Source organism: Trichechus manatus, unplaced genomic scaffold (assembly GCF_000243295.1).
Source record: "Trichechus manatus latirostris isolate Lorelei unplaced genomic scaffold, TriManLat1.0 scaffold00073, whole genome shotgun sequence".
Classification (NCBI taxonomy): Eukaryota; Metazoa; Chordata; class Mammalia; order Sirenia; family Trichechidae; genus Trichechus; species Trichechus manatus.
In genome coordinates, this window is record NW_004444009.1 from 11,621,711 (window position 1) to 11,641,789 (window position 20,079).

The 20,079-nt window shown below is 36.1% G+C and overlaps 1 protein-coding gene across 12 annotated transcripts in view; it reads left to right on the forward strand.

Moving 5' to 3' along the window:
- ST7L (suppression of tumorigenicity 7 like) overlaps positions 1-20,079 on the forward strand; it is a 107,692-nt gene that overhangs the window by 32,953 nt on the left and 54,660 nt on the right. For all 12 annotated transcript variants that reach the window (XR_002824697.1, XR_002824696.1, XM_023734922.1 and 9 more), the window contains exons 6-9: positions 8,841-8,919; positions 16,138-16,292; positions 17,800-17,897; positions 18,194-18,308. Coding sequence is in view for 10 of the 12 variants with exons in the window: in XM_023734922.1 (XP_023590690.1) it covers positions 8,841-8,919; positions 16,138-16,292; positions 17,800-17,897; positions 18,194-18,308 (447 nt within the window). In the remaining 2 variants the exon portion in view is untranslated. The remainder of the gene's footprint in view (positions 1-8,840; positions 8,920-16,137; positions 16,293-17,799; positions 17,898-18,193; positions 18,309-20,079) is intronic.

Genomic DNA, 20,079 nt, shown 5'->3' on the forward strand with positions numbered 1-20,079 from the left:
TATTTTGGAGCCCTGTTGTTGGGTGCATAAATATTTATTATAGTTGGTGTATTGACCCTTTAATCATTGTATAGTGCCCTTCCTTAGCCTTTGTGGTAGATTTTACTTTAAAGTCTATTTTGTCAGAGATTAATATTGCCACTCCTGCTGTTTTTTGAGTGTTGTTTGCTTGATATATTTTTTTCCGTCCTTTAATTTTAGCCTGTTTGTGTCTTTAAGTCTAAGGTGTGTCTCTTGTAGGCAGCATATAGATGGATCATGCGTTTTTTTATCCAATCTGCCACTCTCTGTCTCTTTATTGGTGCATTAAGTCCATTTACATTCAGTGTAATTATTTATAGGTATGAGTTTAGTGTTGTCATCCTGATCTCCTTTTGTGTGTTGTTCAGTTTCTTTGTTTCCCTTAGTTTTCTGTGCTGAGTCGTTTTTCTTTATGTATTTTTTGTTCATCTTTTTTGTTGTTGTGCATTTTGTGTTTGCTGGGTCTTTATGTTTTTCTACTTTTTTATTTTGATTTGTAGGATTGTTGGATTTCTTTGTGGTTACTTAGTATTTACCCTATTTTTCTAAGTTTATACCAGTCTTTTATTTCTTTATAACTCCTTGACTTCCTCTCCATATGCAAAATCTGTGTCTACATTTTTTAAGTCCCTCTTTTTTGTTTTAATGTTATCATCTTTTACATACCGACATGTTTCCCTATTTTCAGTGTTTTAGCTTTGGTTTATTTTTGTGACTTCCCTATGTGGGTTGATATTTGGTTGCTCTGTCCTGTGTTCTAGTCTTGCGTTGTTATCTGATGTTATTGATCATCTAACCTTAGAACTCTTTTTAGTATTTCTTGTAATTTTGGTTTGATTTTTGCAAATTCCCTGAACTTCTGTTTATCTGGAAATGCTCTAATTTCACCATCATATTTGAGAGACAGTTTTGCTGGATATATAATTCTTAGCTGGCAGTTGTTTTCCTTCAAGGCTTTGTATAGGTCATCCCATTGCCTTGTTGCCTGCATGGTTTTTGCTGAGTAGTCTGAGCTTATGCTAATTGATTCTCTTTTGTAGATGACTTTTCTTTTATCCCTAGCCACTCTTAAAATTCTCTCTTTATCTTTGGTTTTGGTAAGTTTGATTATAATATGTCTTGGTGACTTTCTTTTTGGGATCTACCTTATGTGGGGTTCGATGAGCATCTTGGATAGATATCTTCTCATCTTTCATGATATCAGGAAAGTTTTCTGTCAACAAATCTTCAACAATTTTCTCTGTATTTTCTGTTATTCCCCCCTTTCTGGTACTCCAATCACTCATAGGTTAATTCTCTTGATAGAGTCCCACATGACTCTTAGAGTTTCTTTGTTCTTTTTAATTCTTTTATCTGATCTTTCCTCAAATAAGTTGGTGTCAAGTGCTTTATCTTCAGTGTCACTAATTCTAACTTCTACTGCCTCAATTCTGCTCCTGATACTTTCTATTGAGTTGTCTCATTCTGAAATTTTATTGTTAATCTCCTGGATTTCTGATTGCTGTCTCTCTATGGATTCTTGCAGCCAATTAAATTTGTCATTATGTTCTTGAATAACTTTTTTAGGTTCCAGTACTACTTTGTGTGTTCCTTGGAAATTTCTGCATTTTGTTGAATTTCCTTTCTAATTTCTAGAAGAGTTCTGTATATTAATCTTTTGTATTCTGCCTCTGGTAATTCCAAGAAATTCTCTTCCCCCAGAGAATTTATTGATTCTTTATTTTGGGAGCTTGCTGAAGCCATCATGGATTGCCTCTTTATGTGATTTGATATTGACTGTTGTCTCTGAGCCATCAATAAGTTATTATAATTTTATTTTATATTTGTTTAGTAAGTTCTGGCTTCTTGTTTTGTTTTGTTTTTTTATATTCCCCAATAGGCAGCTCGTGGGTGCTAGTTTGATTATTGGCACCTTTGAAGCTGTAATGTCCTGTCACCAGGTATTTAGTTCTGTAACTAAGTATGTGCACACAGGAGTCCGTTAATTTTCCTATATGGGTTCAGCTCAGGTGTCCAGGCAGTCGGTCACCAAGTGTGTAGTGCAGGCTCTCACCTACAGTCTTAGAGAGGCATGAGTGATTGGTGCAGGCACTGGTATCTGGCTGTGGTAGGGGATCACGTGCTGAGCCAGGCAGGGGGCTGACGGCTGCCCCTGAGATTCTGAAAGGAAAGTGTGTCCCTATTCCCTAGGGTGAGTAGGTAGGTGAATTTTGCAGCCGGACTATGAGCACCCCACTCTGTTGACTGTAAAGGCCTGAGGGTACCACTTTTTCTTGGACTCCCATAGCAGGTGACTAGGTGGCTTAGGTGATGGCATCAGTCCTCACGCCTCTGTTGCAGATCAGTAAAAGTGCCTTCTTAAGGGGCAGGGCTGTTTCAAGGGTCACAGATCTGCCACTTCATAGCTGAAACAGTTGAAATTAAACTTCAGATGTTTACCGTGTTGTACTGTGGTAGTGAGGGCTAACGCTGTTGAGATGGGTCCCCACAAGTCTATACAGGGATATAAGGCACTCAAAGTCTGCAGATCCCTTATGCCTGTGCCTAGCAAAGGAGCTATGCTGACCCTGTGCTGCTGGCTTAGGGGAGCCAGTAGCTTATTTTTTCCCTCTCCAAGGTCAGGAGAATGGGTCAGGGCGCCTTTCGGGATCTACTTCCAGCCCAGCAGACTCCCAGTGCAGAGTGGGGAGGGAGGAGGTGAAAGGGAGAGAGGTTTTTCCCAAATGGACTTTTTAAAAAAAATCCTCGCGAAAGGCCGCATGCATGTAGTTATCTTTGGCTGCTTGGTAGCTGCTTTTCACTGGTTCGGAGTGTCCAAGCAGAATATCTGCTGCGGGATCTCTCTCGACGCAGAAACTGCTTCCCGAGCATGCGCACAGCTGTTTGCCCGCTTCACTGTGGACCTGGAGCTGCTGAAGAGCTGCAGTCCCGTGGCCGCCGCTCTGGCGCTGCTCACTTCTTCCGAACCGTCTCCCTCTCCCCCCGCCACTCAGTCCAGTTCCCCAACTTTACCTTGTTCAGGGCTCCTAGATATTCGTATACAATCATATCACTTGTTTTTCCAGGTCTTTGTTGTAAGAGGGATATAGGAAGCTGTCTGACTACTCCGCCATGTTGGCCCTGAATTTGTTTTTGTGTATGGCATGAGGCATGGATCCTATTTTGTTTTTCTACATGTGGAAATCCAATTTTCCTGGCATTTATTGAAGGGACTCTGCTTTCCCCTTCTAACGGACTTAGCACCCTTGTCAAAAATTAGCTGACCGTAGAAGTGTGTTTATTTCTGGACTCTCAGTTCTATTCCATTGGTCTATTGTCTATTGTTATATCAGTACCAGGCTCTTTTAATTACTGTGGCTGTATAGTATGTTTTAAAATCAGTAAGTGTAAATACTGCTACTTTGTTTTTCTCTTTCATCATTGCTTTAGTTATTCGGGGCCTCTTGCCATACCATATAAAGATGAGGATTGGTTTTTCTATTTCTGTAAAGAAGGCTGTTGGAATCTTGATCAGGATGCATTGAATCTATAGATCGCTTTGGGTGGTACTGACATCTTAACAATATTAAGTCTTCCAGTCCATGAACATGGAACATCTTTCCATTTATTTAAGTCTTCTTTATTCTCTTTCAGTAGCGTTTTATAGTTTTCATTGTAGAAGTCTTTCACGTTCCTGGTTAGATTTACTCCTAGTTATTTTGTTCTCTCAGATGCTATTGTAAATGGAATTGTTTCCGTAATTTTCCTTTCAGATTTCTCATTGCTGGGGTATAGAAACCCAGCTGATTTCTGTTTGCTGACCTTATACCCTGAAGCTTTGCTAAATTCCTCTATTAGCTCTAGAAGTTTTCTTCTGGACTTTTTGGGATTTTCTTTATGTAGGATCATATCACCTGCAAGTAAAGATAATTTTACTTCTTCTTTTCCAATCTGGATACCTTTTATTTCTTTTTCTTGTCTTATTGCTCTGGCCAGGGCTTATAATACAGTATCGGATAGAAATGGTGAGAGCGGGCATGCTCATCCTGTTCCCAATTTCAAGAGGAAAGCTCTCAGTCTTTCTCCATTAAGTATAATGTTGGCTGTTGGCTTTTCATATATGCCCTGAATCATATTGAGGAATTTCCCTTCTATCCCAATCTTCCCTAGGGTTTTCATCAAGAAAAGGTTTTGGATTTTAACAAATGCTTTGTCTACATTGATAGAAATAATGATGTGGTTCTTTTCCTTTGTCCTATTGATGTGGTGTATTACATTGACGGATTTTCTAATGTTGAATCATCCCTGCATTCCTGGAATAAATCTCACTTGGTCATGGAGTATGACTTTTTTAATATGCTGTTGGATTCTGTTCACTAGTATTTTGTTGAGGATTTTGCATCTATATCTTTGTATCTTTGTCTGGTTTTGGTATCAGGGTTCTATTTATTCCATAAAATGAATTAGGGAGTATTCCTTCCTTCTCCATCTTTTGGAAGAGTTTAAACAGTAATGGTGTCAGTTCTTCTTTAAATGTTTGGTGGAATTCCCCAGTGGTTATCTGGTCCAGGCCTTTTTTTGGGGGGGAGGTTTTTGATCACTGATTTGATCTCTTCACTTGTTATGGGTCTGTGAGACTTTCTATTTCCTCTTGAGTCAGTTTAGGTAGATGGTGTGCTTTTAAGAATTTGTCCACTTTATCTAGGTTATCCAATTTGTTGCCATACAGTTTTTCATAATATTCTGTCATAATTTTCTTTATTTCTATCAAGTCAGTTGTAGTATCCCTCTTTTCATTTCTTATTTTGGTTATTTGCATCTTTTCTCTTTTTTTCTTTGTCAGTCTAGCTGAAGGTTTGTCAATTTTATTGATCTTTTCAAAGAACCAACTTCTGGTTTTATTAATTCTATTGTTTTTCTGTTTTCGATTTTATTTATTTCTGCTCTGATCTTTGTTATCCTTTTTTCTAGTAGGTTTAGGCTTAGTTTACTCTTCTCTTCCTAGTTCCTGGAGTTGTTGAGTTAGCCTGTTAATTTGAGATCTTCTTTTTTCACGTAGGCATTGATTGCTGTAAGTTTCCCTCTGAGTACTGCCTTCGCTGCATCCCTTAAGTTTTGGTATGTTGTGCTTTCATTTTCATTTGATGCCTTTATTATTTCTTAATAAAGAAATAATATTTCTGGATGCCTCCTTTGCCTTCCTGTAGGGAACCTTCCCACAGGAGCAATGCATTCTTTGATAGTAAGTGCAAAGGTGTGTTAGTGGAACTGATAAAAATTATCACTCTCTCTCCACTCTATAATATACCTGAATTCAGAGCATTCAGGGCTAGAATACCCTATTTCTAATGCCAAGCTTCACCCTTAAAAGAAATACATATGAGACAAGGATAAAGCAGGCATCCCTATTGTAGGGTGCCTTGATTAAAAATAACAATTACCAGTTGCCAAGGAGTCAGTTCTGACTTATGGCGCCCCGTGTATCTCAGAGTAGAACTGTGTTCCATAGGGTTTTCAGTGGCTGATTTTTTGGAAGTAGATTGCCAGGGCTTTCTTCTGAGGTGCATTTGGGTAGACTTGAACCTCCAACCTTTCAGTTAGTGCCCAAGATCATGAATCACTAGAACCACTAACTGCCCCAAAATCCAAATTTTGAATTGCCCCTTTGTCATCCAGAGATTTTTATACTGTAGGGCAATGCACCTTGGAAAGATTCAGAATGGGTAAGAAGTAGGCCTTTCTTTTGTAAACTAGGAGAAGAGAACATATCTTTTGTAATGGGGGGGAAGGAAGGAAAGGAGAACTAGCATGATAATTAGACCAGTCAGAGACACATTTCTCAGGTAGATCAGTTGTAGGAAAGAGACATATAAAGTTGAGGCTCTAGAAATTGACTCCCTTAAAACCATGTGTGCCATTTTAGTCCTTGCAAAGTCTTTATGTACTTACAGTGGTATGCATACTTCAGCTAAAGGCTGAATTTAAGGACAGACTTTGTCTGTGGATGATAATCCAGAAATGGGCTACTGGTTCCACCTTGATCTTGTCAGCCTCTCACATAGAGGTAATGGTTTGTATCAGTAGTTTTACAGACCAAAAAGAAAAAATGCATGTACATATGATGTGGCAAGTTTCTATTGACTATTGTCATCAATAATCACCAAATTATTAGATTTTATTCTCATCCTGTTGATTTGTTTATCTAAGGTATAGATCAAGCATATCTTCAGGGCCAGCCTGCAGTGTTTGGGGATTATTTGTTTTTATGGTGTTCTTATTTTTCAACATTTAAAAATCAGATTTTACATAAAAATCCAGGTTTTATTGAACATTTGGAAAATATGGCAAAACTGGATCTATCTTTCCACTTGGCAGTAATCAGCTAGAGCTGATTGTGTCTCTGTTCTTTAGACAATGCATGTGTTTTTGGTTCACTCATTTATGTTTCCTGCCTGGCTTTTGTAGGTATTTACATTTGTGACTCCTGATCTTGGGATACCTGCTGGTCTCTTTTCCACTTGTTAGTATATTAGAATATTATTTAATTTGAAAAATTGATAAATTTGAGTCAATTGCTTGTGTTATTTTTAAGCATACCAAGAACTCTTAAAGAGCGCAATTGAATACTAAACGAGCATTTTATTTTAAATTATTCCTAAGCCTTGTTTTCAGAAGATGTGTACATTTTTCTTCCTTTACTTTATTTCTCCTTTCCTCTGAATTTAGGACTACTTTGGTTGTCAGGAATAGTCTTTTTTTTTTTTTTTTTTAATTGTGCTTTAGGTGAAAGTTTACAGCTCAAGTTAATTTCTCATACACAAATTTATACACATATGGTTATGTGACACTGGTTTCAATCCCTGTAATGTGGCAGCACACTCCCCCTTTCCACCCTGGGTTTCCTGTGTCCGTCCAAGCTCCTGTCCCTTCCTGCCTTCCCACCCTGCCTCCGGACAGGAGCTGCCGTTTTGGTCTTGTGTATCTGCTTAAACTAATAAACATAGTCTTCACAAGTATTATTTTATGTTTTATAGTCCAGTCTAATCTTTGTCTGAAGAGTGAGCTTTGGGAATGGTTTTAGTTCTGGGTTAACAGAGTGTCTTGGGGCCATGGCTTCAGAGGTTCCTCCAGTCTCAGTCAAACCATTAAGTCTAGTCTTCTTACGTGAATTTGAATTTGAGTTCTGCTCCACACTTTGCTCCTGCTCTGTTAGGGACTCTCTATTGTTATCCCTGTCAAGGTGATCATTGGTGGTAGCTGGGCACCATCTAGTTCTTGTGGTCTCAGGCTGATGGAATGTGAGGAATAACCTTGAAAGGCTAGTTAGAGCAGTTAAAAACATATGAATAAGAAAAAAATGCTTAAAGGAGGATGAGATAACCTCACAAGAAATAAAAGAAATGCAAATAAAATGAGATAGTTTTCATGTATAAAATTAGCAAAGGTTGATAATACTTAGTAAGGAAGTAGGGAAACAGTTACTCTCCCACACTGCTTGGAAAAATGTAAATTAATATTATCTTATTGAGAGCACTTTGGAGTATATAGCAAAGTCTTTTAAAGGATGCATATATTTAAACCAACAGTTCCACTTCTAGAAAGGAAATGCCTGGTCAGCTATACAAAGAAAAATGTTGAAAGATGGTCATCACAGTATTTTTATATTAGCAAAAATGTGGGCTTAACTAACCATCAAAAGGGAATTGGTTAAATATGGTACATAGTGTTTAGTATACTAGAATACCAAATAACTATTAAAAATGTTGATAAAGATTCAGTGTCAAAATTTGTTTGTAAATATCATGTAAATTATAGAAAAGAGTCCCATCATCAAAAATGGCATGTCTGATAATATACTTTATTTTAATGTAATATTTTAGTGTTTCAGCAGAATTCTGTATTTTACCTGGTCATTATCAGATGAGTGCTGACTTGCATCAATTTGTCAAGTTCAGGAAGCATTAGCTGTCAGCTAGCTGGTGACATGTTTGATATGAGAAATGTATTTTTGTTACACAAGTGGACTGTATTGTCTCCTTTTCTAAGCCAAGACTAATATTTTGTTTCCAAAGGAAAACTGAAACATTTTCCACATTATTCTTTCTGGACAGTTGTAGGTTTTGTTCCAAAAGCAACATTCATAGATTCTCATTTTTCCTATCAAACTTGAAATAGGCCAAATAGCTTTATGAATTCACTTTGTTTGTTTGATTTTTAAGAAGCTTTGCTTGGTGTGAAGTCTTCATTTTGATAAAGTAAGTGGTAGCAAAACTAATATTGTTATTCCATAGACATCCTAAGTCAAGCTTTTGATGAACCTTGGTAGAGGCTGAGATTTTCCAGAGACACACTATATTCTAAATTAATTCTTTCCTTTGCCCTTTTTATAGAAGATGCAAGTCCATACGTATATCCTTGATTGAATCATTGATTAGACAAAGACATTGTTTCTTAAGTGTTTTGTATATCTTTAGCAGTTCCATAGACCCTTTCAGCATGATAAAAGTAGAACTGGAATATTTTATGATTATAATCTGTTATCACTCAAACTCAATTTTAACATGCATTTAGATGTTCATGTATAATAATAGTGTAATAACTTGGTTTAGTGCCTTATGTGTGACAACACAATCAGAGAATATATTTTATTATATGTGAAACTTCCAAATTAAATGTAAATTTCTCTTTAGGTTCATGTGAGCTTGTAACACAGTACGTTTTCTTATGTTTAAGAATATGTTATTTAAAGCTCTGTTTTACTCCCCTAGTTCTTCATACATTTTGCATAAGATTATTTATGTTTACCATCTCATCTACTTTTTGAAATATTTTTCCTACAGTTATGCAGAAGGCATGGAGGGAAAGAAATCCTCCAGCTCGAATCAAAGCAGCCTATCAAGCTTTAGAATTAAACAATGAGTAAGTTTGACATATATGGAAAATAAGTTGTTTTGAAGAACACCCAGGCAAATAATTTTGTCTCCTTTTGTCTGTTCCTAAGACGCTTGGAGTCATTAGCAGTCCTTTTTCCTTTTTTGCATACAAGAGATAAAATTCGTAGTATTCATTGACATCTGTGTTTTGCTTCTGAAATTGTAGATTTATCTGTGCTTTTGAATAGAAATTATGCTAGAAATACTTTTTAAAATGGAGAATGGCAATCTAATTGGTGATAATACTGATAAAGTTAAACCGATACTAAAATACTTAATGCAACTAGTTTTAATTTTGTTTTTCATTTAAAGTATTCATTCAGTTCTGAGAACTTCAGTTACTATTATTAGCCTTGGAGGCATGAGAAGGGGATTCAAAATAAGTAAAACATAGCTCTGTCACAGTTATTTTTTTTTCCCTCACATCAATGACATTTTCTATAGCTCTTTTGTACCAAATTTATGTTTTGAGAACATAAAATTTAAATTTGACTTAGTATTAAATGGAACAGAACAGTAAGTATTAATCTGTACAGATTAAATAGATACCAAGAGTAAAAATGTGGTCCCAGTTGAGATTAATAAATGAATGCTCCCTAGATAAAGTGAATTTAGAGTTGCCCCCCTAGCCCTATACAGATGTATCATCTTTATTAAGAAGACATTCCCAAGGGGGAGTGAAAATGACAGTGTAGGAAACTCCAAAAACCCATTCCTCCATAAAAACAGTAAATAAACTGGCGAAAACTCCCAGAATCAACTTTATAGGAACTCTAGAAACTAATCAAGTTTATAGCAACCTGACTAAATCTTGGTAAGAGAGCTTTATGGCATTTTAACTTACCCTGGCCCTGTCCCCTACTCCCCACCTCAGCAGCAGCCTTGGAGACAACAGCCTACATTCCCAGTACAGGTTCCTAGTACCAGAGGGAGCAAAATAGACCTTACTGTCAAGGAATTGTAGTTGTTTGTTTTGATCTGTCTGGTGACTCCCTGAAATACCACCTCAGAGGGCTTGCCTTTATTTCACTTAACTTTGAATTATTTCATGGCTGAGGCAGCTACCCTCAGGAACATTTGTCAGAAGCATTTAAAGGCAAATGCATTAAACTCCTGCCACTTGGAGCAATAGATAACAACTAGGGCAAATAATAGACAAACCAAAAAGCTTGGCAAAAAAGCCTGGAAAATGAGACACTTTAGAGAATAAGAGCTTTGAAAAGCTTCCGCATATTCCTGGAAATCTCAGAGGGTACATGCTTGCTCAGGGCTGGACACATGCTTGGAAAAGACCTGAGAAGGCCCCAAGCTCTCACCTGGGGCTAACCTTCAGGCTGTGTGCAGGCAGAAAGTGAAGGCTAAGTTGGAGTTGTAAACTGCATGACTGAAAGTGTGCCCCAACACACACAGGGCCCATCTCCAAAGACTGGGAATTTTTTTGTTTTTGTTTTGGTCCCAGGCATTTAAGAAATCTCTAGCTAATCACTAAGCTAACAGAACAGAAACTTCAATGACAAAGAATACAGAACTTGCAAAATTAGTTCAGAAAAGTAACTAAACAACAGCTACAACAAGGAGCAACAACAAATCCTTGTGAAGGGAGAGAATTTGATTTTTGGAGCAGTCACATTCTGATATTCAAAATGTCTAGTTTTCTGATGGGTTTTTAAATAAAGAGGAAAAAAATATATCCAGTTTTCAACAAAAATTTGTAAGACGTGCAAAAAACAAACTGTGACCCGTAGACAGGAAAAAAAGGAAGAGAAATTGTCTCTGAGGAAGCCTAGACATTGGACTTACTAGACAAAGACTTTAAATCAACTATTTTAAATATACTCAAAGAGTAAAAGAAATCATGTACAAAGAACTGAAGGGAATCATAAGAATAATTTATCACCAAATAGAGAATATCAATAAAAATATAAAAATTGTAAAAAGGAACCAAATAGCAATTCTAGAGTTGAAGAGTACAATACTGAGCTGAAAATTTACTGGAGAGGTTCAGCAGCAGATCTGAGCAGGCAGAAGAAAGAATCAGTGAACTTGAACATATGCCAATTGAGATTACCCAGTCTGAGGTGCAGAAAGAAAAAAGAATGAGCCTAAGAGACCTGTAAGGAGCCCTGGTGGTACAGTAGTTAAAGTGCTCAGCTGCTAACTCTAAGGAAAGGTCAGCAGTTTGAACCCACCAGCCTCACCATGGGAGAAAGATACGGCAATCTGCTTCCGTAAAGATTTACAGCCTTGGAAACCCTATGGGGCAGTTCTACTCTGTCCTGCAGGGTAGATATGAGTCAAAATCAACTCAACAGCAGTGGGTTTTATTTGATTTTTAAGAGACCTGTACAACACCATCAAGCATACCAATATGTGCATAATTGGAGTTCTAGAAGGGATGGGTGGTGAGAAAGGGTCAGAAAGAATATTTGAAGAAATCATGGCCAAAAACTTCCCAAATTTGATAAAGACATAAATCTACAGATTCAAGAAGCTCAAGAAACCCCAAGTAGGATAACTTTAAAGAGATTTACACTGAGACACGTTATAATTAAACTGTTGAAAAACGAAGAGAGAATACTGAAAGCAGCAAGAGAGAAGTGACTTGTCACACAAAATGAGTCTTCAATAAGATTAACAGCTGATTTCTCATTAGAAAAAAGGTAGGTCTGAAGGGTGACATATTTACCCTTTTGGTGACATATTCAAGGTTAATTGGATGACATATTCAGAGTGCTAAAAGGCGGGGGGGAAGTGTCAAGCAAGATTTCTATATCCAGCAAAACTATTCTTCAAAAATGAAGAAAACTAAGACATTCGCAGAAAAGCCATAACTGAGATTGTTCATTAGTAGATCTGCTGTACAAGAAATAGTAAAGGGAGTCCTTCAGGATGAAATGAAAGGACACTAGATAGTAACACAAATCCACACAAAGAAATAACACTGGTAAAGGCAACTACATAGGTAAATATAAAAGTCAGTATTAAAGTACTTTTGATTTGTAATTCCTCTTTTTTTCCTATATGATTTAAAAGACAACTATATAAAACAATGATTATAAATTTATGCTGATGGACACACAATGTATAAAAATGTAATTTATGACAATAGCAACATAAGGTGGGGCAGAGCTATATAGGAGCAAAGTTTTTCTATGCTGTATTTGTTTGCCAGCTGTGCCCCCTCCCATGAGGTGTTTCCATAAATGTGCTATGCTAATTTTTTTTTACAGCAACGTGTGGAAGAGGATTGGCATGGCAGTACTTGTGATGGTGCCTTGCAGTGGTAGGGTGTGGCCAGCAAGAAAATGCAGAAGTCACACATTACCTGAGTAAAATTACAATGCTATTGAAACTAAATTGATATTAATTCAAACTAGATTGTTGTAAATTACAATGTTAATTGTAATTCCTAGGGCAACTACTAAGAAAATAACTAAAATATAGACAGTAAAAGAAACAAGAAGGGAATCAAAGTAGTACACTAGAAAATATCTGTCTAAAACAAAAGAAGGCAGTAACAGAGCAACTGATGAACAAAAAAGGTATAAGACATATAGAAAAAATAGTAAAATTGCAGAAGTGTAAGTCCTCACTGTCATTAATTACATTAAATGTAAATGGATTAAATGTTCCAATTAAAAGGCATGAATTGGCAGAAAGGATTAAAAAAAGCATGATCCAACTATACAGTCGGCCCTCCATATCCATGGGTTGCACAACTGCGGATTCAACCAACCACGAATCGAAAATATTAAAAAAAAAAACAAAAGTGATGTGTAGGCATACCCTGCTGTAGCCTCCCGCCAATTGTTCACCTCACGTCTGACGTGTACTATGTAGTTAGGCCTACGATGGTTGGGTCTGCACTGAAGATGTACAGACCTTTTTTTTCTTGTCATTATTCCCTAAACAATACAGTGCAACAACTGTTTACATAGTGTTTACATTGAATTAGGTATTATAAGTAATCTAGAATATATAAAGAACTCTTACAACTCAACAACAAAAACACAACCCAGTCAAAAAATGGGCAAAGGCCTTGAATAGACATTTCTCCAAAGAAGATATATAAAGGCAAATAAGCACATTTAAAAATGCTCAACATCATTACTCATTTCCAAAACCAAACCCACTGCTGTTGAGTCGATTCTGACTCAGCAATACTATACAACAGAGTAGAACTGCCTCATAGGGTTTCCAAGGCTGTAAATCTTTACAGAAGCAGACTGTCACATCTTTCTCCCCCAAAGCAGCTGGTAGGTTTGAACCACAGATCTTTTCGGTTGGCAGCCTAGCTCTTTAACCACTGAGCCACAAGGGCTCCTTCATTAGTCGTTGTTGTTGTTAGGTGCCATTGAGTTGGTTCCGATCCATAGCAATCCTATAGGACAGAGTAGAACTGCCCCACAGGGATTCCAGGGAGTGGCTGGTGGATTTGAACTGCTGACCTTTTGGTTAGCAGCTGAACTCTTAACTACTACGCCACCAGGGCTCCTCATTAGTCATTAGGGAAATGCAAATCAAAACCAAATAATAGTTTAATTATAAAAAACTAGTAAAAAATGTCTGCATTGAGCATTACGCTCTTTTAAGAACTATCTGTATGGGATCAAATTGTCAACAGCAACTCAAAAGTTTAGATAGGAACCTTAGGGGGCAATGAGTTTATGTTAATGGGGGAGGAACAATTCAGAAACGGAGAGAGAGAATGGTTGTACAACTCGAAGAATGTAATTGACGTCACTGAATTGTACATGTAGAAACTTAAATTGGCATATGTTTTGCTGTGTATATTCTCAACAACAGCAACAAAATAAGTAAAATTAAAAAAAACTGCAGTGAGATACTGTATCACACCTATTAGGTTGGCAATAATAAAGATAAATCAGAAAATAACAAGTGCTGGTGAGGTGAGGATGTGGAGAAATTGAAGCCCTCATACATTGTGGGAATGTAAAATGGAGGAGCTGCTGTGGAAAACAATTTGGTGGTTCCTCAAAAAGATATAGAGTCATCATATGATCTAAGAATTCCACTTCTAGGTATATATTCCAGAGAACTGAAAACAAGTGTTAAACAAAAATGTGTGCACGGATGTTCATAGCAGCATATTCATAACAGCTAAAAAGTAGAAACAACCCAAATGTCCATAACAAAATGTGTATCTATACAATAATAATCACTCTTAAAAAAAGAATGAAGTACTGATACCTGCTATAATGTGGATGGATCTTGAAAACATACTAATTGAATGAAGCTAGTCCGAAAGGCCACACATTGTATGATTCCATTTATAGGAAAAGTACAGACTAGGCAAATTTATGACAGAAAGCAGATTAGTGGTTGCCAGGGGTTGAGGAGTGAGTGGCAAGTAGCTGCTTAATGGGTACAAGTTTTCTCTTCGGGGTGAGGAAAATGTTCAGGAATTAGATAGTGGTGATTACTGAACATTGTGAACCTGTCAAAAGCCACTGAAGTACACTTTAAAATGGTAAAAGTGGTGAATTGTATGTCGTGTGAATTTTACTGCAGTTTTAACAAAAAAACAATTCCCAATTGTAAGATTCATTAGTATTCATATAATTAATTTCTTGTAACATCTCCATATAAAATACTTTTGAACAAAGCAACCAAAGTTTAAGGTAAAAAAACCCTTTTTACCTTACTGTAAGCTCTTAGCCACTGCACCGCTAGGACTCCAATTTAGAATTATATTTTGTCTGCTATATAAATGTATATCCATCTAGAACTTAAAAAAAAAAAGTGTTATTGTGTAATTTTAAAACATGAATTGGGTTTTAGAGTCTAGTGTTTAACACAGCAGTGTATCTACTGCTTCAGAGAAATCCAGTGTAATGCAACAGAGAAATCTCTGTTGATTAGTGAAATTATTGGCTACTTCAATTTAGGAGTAGTATTTGAAGGATGCTGAAATGGTATGATTTGCATTTTCCACATGCGTAAGACCCTTTTTCCCCCCAACGGTTTGATAGCTATCTTGTTATAACTTTTTGTTTCGTCCCTGGGCTTGTATTTTTACCAACGATCTCTCTCTTGCTTAGATAAGTGTTGTGTGATAGAAATATAATGTGAGCAATGTATGTAATTTAAAATTTTCTAGTAGTCACATTAATAAAGTAAAAAAAATCAGTGAAATTAATTTTAATAGCATATTTTATTTAACTATATTCAAAATACTGTCATTTGAACATGTAATCAGTAGTTTAAAAAAAGTATTAATGAAGTGTTTTATATTCTTCTAAATCTTCCAAATCCAATGTGCATTTTAAACTTACATCACATCTCAATTCAGGCTAACCACGTTTAAGTGCTCAATAACCACATATGGCTAATGATTACAAGGCAGGCTTAGATAACCAGAACTAAGACATTGTCTCTAGAAGAAATGTACTTGTTATTTCTGGAAATGGAATGGAAACCTCTTTGTTTCTCTTGCATAAAAACAATTAGTTTATCTTATTAGCTAGTTGTTGACTTAAAAGATAAAAAGAGAAATCTCTGTGTTTTAATCGGTAAAGAAAACTTGGAGTCAGCATTGGTGAAGATTGAGAGTAGGAATGGAGGATACAGAACTGGAATTCAGACCAAGGAAAGTTTTGCTGTAGTATGATTGTGGATAAATCCAAGGGAGGTGTGGGTGGCATGGAAAGGGTATACTCAGGATTGGGGAAATGCCTAGTCCTGGAATATGTTTGAGTCAAATGATAAAGGTACCTAGTTGGCCAAGGGACTTTCTTCCCAATTTCCACTCGCTCTTATCCCCACACCTATTAGATGGGTATTACAAAATATATAGTGACTAAGAGCATACATAACCACTAGACTGTATAGTCCTCTAAACTACTCTTTAGATAATACTTTATATATCTCCTTTTCTCCTTCCCTCCACAAAAGGAAAATGCATGACAAAGGGTCAGAGAAAGGACATAGAAATTTAAAAAGATAGAAAATAAAGAAAGAGAAAGCTAGAAAAGGGGGGAAATGGTGGGAAAAGATGTAAGTGATATACCAGTATGCCTCTAATAACTTAAAATATTGAATGAAGTTTTGTTTTTTTCCAAGAGACTGAGCATACAGGTAAAGCAGCTAGGGAAATGTGAGGTAAAGGGCAAAGAAATATACCCAAGAGAAATTTCTTGCTTTACCATTTTACTTAAAATTGTCTTGCTTGCTTTCTTCATAGCTGTGCCACTGCATACGTTCTACTGGCTGAGGAAGAAGCAACAACTATTTTAGATGCTGAGAGGTTATTTAAACAGGCACTCAAGGCAGGAGAAACAATTTATAGGCGGTCACAGCAGTGCCAGCACCAGAGTCCTCAGCATGAAGCACAACTGAGTAAGCACATTTGAACTGATTTTTGTCTGTATTTTAGCTCCTGCAGTTGGCTCTTTTATACTTAAAAAACAAAACAACAATTAAAAAACAAAAACAAAAAACTTAATACTTAGATGTTAGCTAAATTTCATAGGAGATAGCTAATCTATTCATAATATCTACAAATCAGCAAGACAGAAATATGTATTAGTCAGAGAATGCTTGTGGAAGGTCACAGTGCTGCTCTGGTTAATGAGAGGAGATGTGCTGTTCTGAGACTTCCTTTATTTCATGGGAGAACTGGGCTGGTCACTGGAGAAACAAAACTGAAAGTGTATTTAAGATTTAGGAGAGCCTTCTACTGATGGTAAACAGCTACTCCCTTCAAGCACCAGTAGAGGTACAGCATTTGGTTTGCTCTTCAGACTGTATATATCTGCATATAATGCTAGGGATTGGCCCCTTTCACACCATCTGATTCTTAGCATGCAATCCAGCCTCATACTTGGCATTGATTTTTTTTCTTTGGTTGATTTTTCTCCGTGGTGTGTTTGGGATCATGTGGGTCATAGCAACTAAGGTCCTTTCTTTTTTAGGGCTACTCTCCCAATTATGATTAAGGCACTTTTACCAAAGTTGTTAGACTCAGAAGTGCTGCAGCTTCATGCTATTTTTCTGCCCAGAGGGTTTTTGTTTCATGATTTTGGCAGATAGTGGACAATAAATTGAAATATGTTTATGTAGTGCATTATCTGCTAGCAGTTAAGTTCTAAATCTTTTTGTTTGTGGAAATTAAAACTTGGATAATGCCCTCTCTCTAGGCTAAATATTAATGTATACAGTGTGTTTCATTAATACATGCTGTAGCACACAACTGTGTGAATATATAATTTTGCAGTATGGAACTAATGAAACTACATCTGCAAAAAAGTCATGCCATTTTATCCTTGTATAATCTCAACTATGGTTATGAGATAGTTGCAGAAACATTTGTTAGCTCTTTCTAGAAGTAGTTTTATAGTTTGTTACTTACTGCTGCTAAGACAATAACTTGTGTTAGCCATGGAAATTTTGTTTTGGAATTTTTTTTGTTTGCCAATTAAAACAATAGAGAACATTAAAATAATAGATTGTTTATGCAGAAATAATATGTTAATGTTATTGCTTCCTATTAATGTATGTGCTTCTAGTCAAGTATACCTGAATACTTTATATGTAAACTGGTCAATGATACATGAATACTTCATATGTACTGTACTCAGATGACTTACTTTTTTGAGGCAAAAGTAATTCAATATATATTTTTAAGTTTTTAATAAGAAAATTTCAAACATACACAAAAATAGAGCAGTATAGTGAACCCTTATTCAAGAGTCATCATCCAAATTCAACAATCATCAATATTCTACTGTTCTGACACAACTTAATTTTAGTTGCAGGGTAAGCAAAAGCAAAAGTAATGGATGTTATGTTAATGAAGTAGCAGGTCATAATACAAAAATTATGTCATTTTTCATTTTTTAACTAGGAAGAGATACCAATGTACTAGTATATATTAAAAGAAGATTGGCAATGTGTGCAAGAAAATTAGGAAGAATAAAAGAAGCAGTAAAAATAATGAGAGATGTAAGTAAATTTGATGACTGTACTAGTATCAAGAACTAAAAATGTAGTTTAAGTTACTAGTTATTTTAGTGCAGAATTGCTGTTTTCTAATTGGTAGTTTTTATAAGATGTGAGTGTGTGCGTGTGTGTATATATATGTATGTGTATGTATATATATATGCATGCATACACGTTTCTTAGGGATTGAGTCTCCACAGTTTTGTTAAGAAAAGAAGACTTTTCTGCTTTAATGATTCTGATTCAGCTCCACCGAGTTCCTCTTTTATGATTTCAGTCTTTTTTCTTTTAATATACAGTTGATGAAAGAATTTCCTCCTCTTACCATGTTGAACATCCATGAAAATCTCCTAGAATCACTTTTAGAACTACAGGCCTATGCAGATGTTCAGGCAGTTCTAGCAAAATATGATGGTGAGTGATATTTCTCTTAGTTGCTATCATGGTTCAGGTATTTTTTTTCATTATGTAATCATAAATATAATCCTATCCTAGTATTTCCTGGTTTTCTCTTTCCATTCTTAGCAATCACTGTTTAGTATGCATGGGTACAAGTTGCTAATAAGTATCTTCTTTATCAGGACTTTTAATAGCAAAAACCTGCAAGGAGAAACCTTTCTTCTGACAAGATGCATTTGTTTGTTTGTTGTTGTTGTTAGTTGCTGTCCAGTCAATTCCGACTTGTGACGACCCCATGTTTATTGAGCGCCTGATATGAATGAGGGAGTCCCTGGATGGTGCAACATTTAGCACTCGACTACCAGCTAAAAGATTGGCGGTTTGAACACAGCCAGAGGTGCCTTGGAAGACAGGCCTGGTGATCTGCTTCCAAAAAGTCACAGCCTTGAAAACCCTATGGAGTAGTTTTACTCTGCATATGTGGGGTCGCCATGAATCAGAATCAACTCTGCGGCAACCAACAACAACAACAATATGAATGAGGCACTAGGAATATAATGGTGAACAGGAAGACATGAGCTTAGCCATCATATGGTTTACAGTTTAGTGAGACATACAACAAAAATGTACAGCAGTTACATTAAAGCACAGTATGTTAGGCAAGATTAAGGGTACTGTGCATGTACCGTGTTTGTTTTGGAGTGTCAGGGAAGGCTTTCTAACAGGTTGCTCAGTGATATGCCTAAGAGTAATTCACAATAACATTTTTACAATGCTTTATAGTTACAAACTGTAATTCATTATCTCATCTTATCCTTAACAATAATCTTGTGGGGTAGTAATACTAGTATTTTTACTGTCTCCGGTTAATAAATAAGGAAACTGGAGTTCAAGAAAGTTAAGTGATTGGCTGAGATCTCTCACCCGGTAAGTGGCAAAAGTGAACTTAAATCCAGGTATTCCATTTCTTTGTTCGCTGGTCTTCTCATAGCAAGAATTCAATAATATTGGCTATTTGTATTATTGTACTAGGTCAGTGCCAATTTACCACAAATGAAATTAGGAGAATGTTAAGGAAGCACAGCCTTTCTCCTCATTCTGTGTGTGTTGCCTGTGAGGCATCAGGCTGAAAGCATCCTAACTAGCATAATGTTTCTTGTCATATCTTTCACTATAACCGAACACATATAAGTTATTTACTCACACTTGTCTTATTGTGGGTTCCTATCCATTAGCTTGGGAATCCCTATGATTTGGAAAGTTTGAAATGTGTTATGCTTGGAAAGAGAAGTTTATTTCTTTTAAACATCTGGAGTTCTTAGGAAGTACTTCAGAATAGTGTAGGCTTATAGAGAAATTTGTGAGAAATTCTTTCCATATGTAAGTTACTAGATGCGTGGCCTGCTTATGATACTTATGATGAACAAGCTTAGCAACTGAATATAAAATATCAGAATAATACCTGATTAATTAAAAATAACATAAAATTAAATTAACAACTTAGATATGCTTCTGTGTTTTCAGTTATTTTCATGAATCCCAGTTTTTACCATTCTAGAATTCTAAAGAAGTTAGGAACAAATTTATTGCTTTAGTTCTCCATTCACTAGTATAGTTCTGAAATCTGTAACTTCAAGAGATTTCTCCACTCTTATTCTTCTGATATCATTACTTGGGACATTCTTCCAAAAATAATTTATATAGTTAATTGATTTCTAGTTTCAGATTAACTTATTTTATTTTTTTAAAAAATCATCTTTAAGAAAATGTAGAAAATATAAAAACA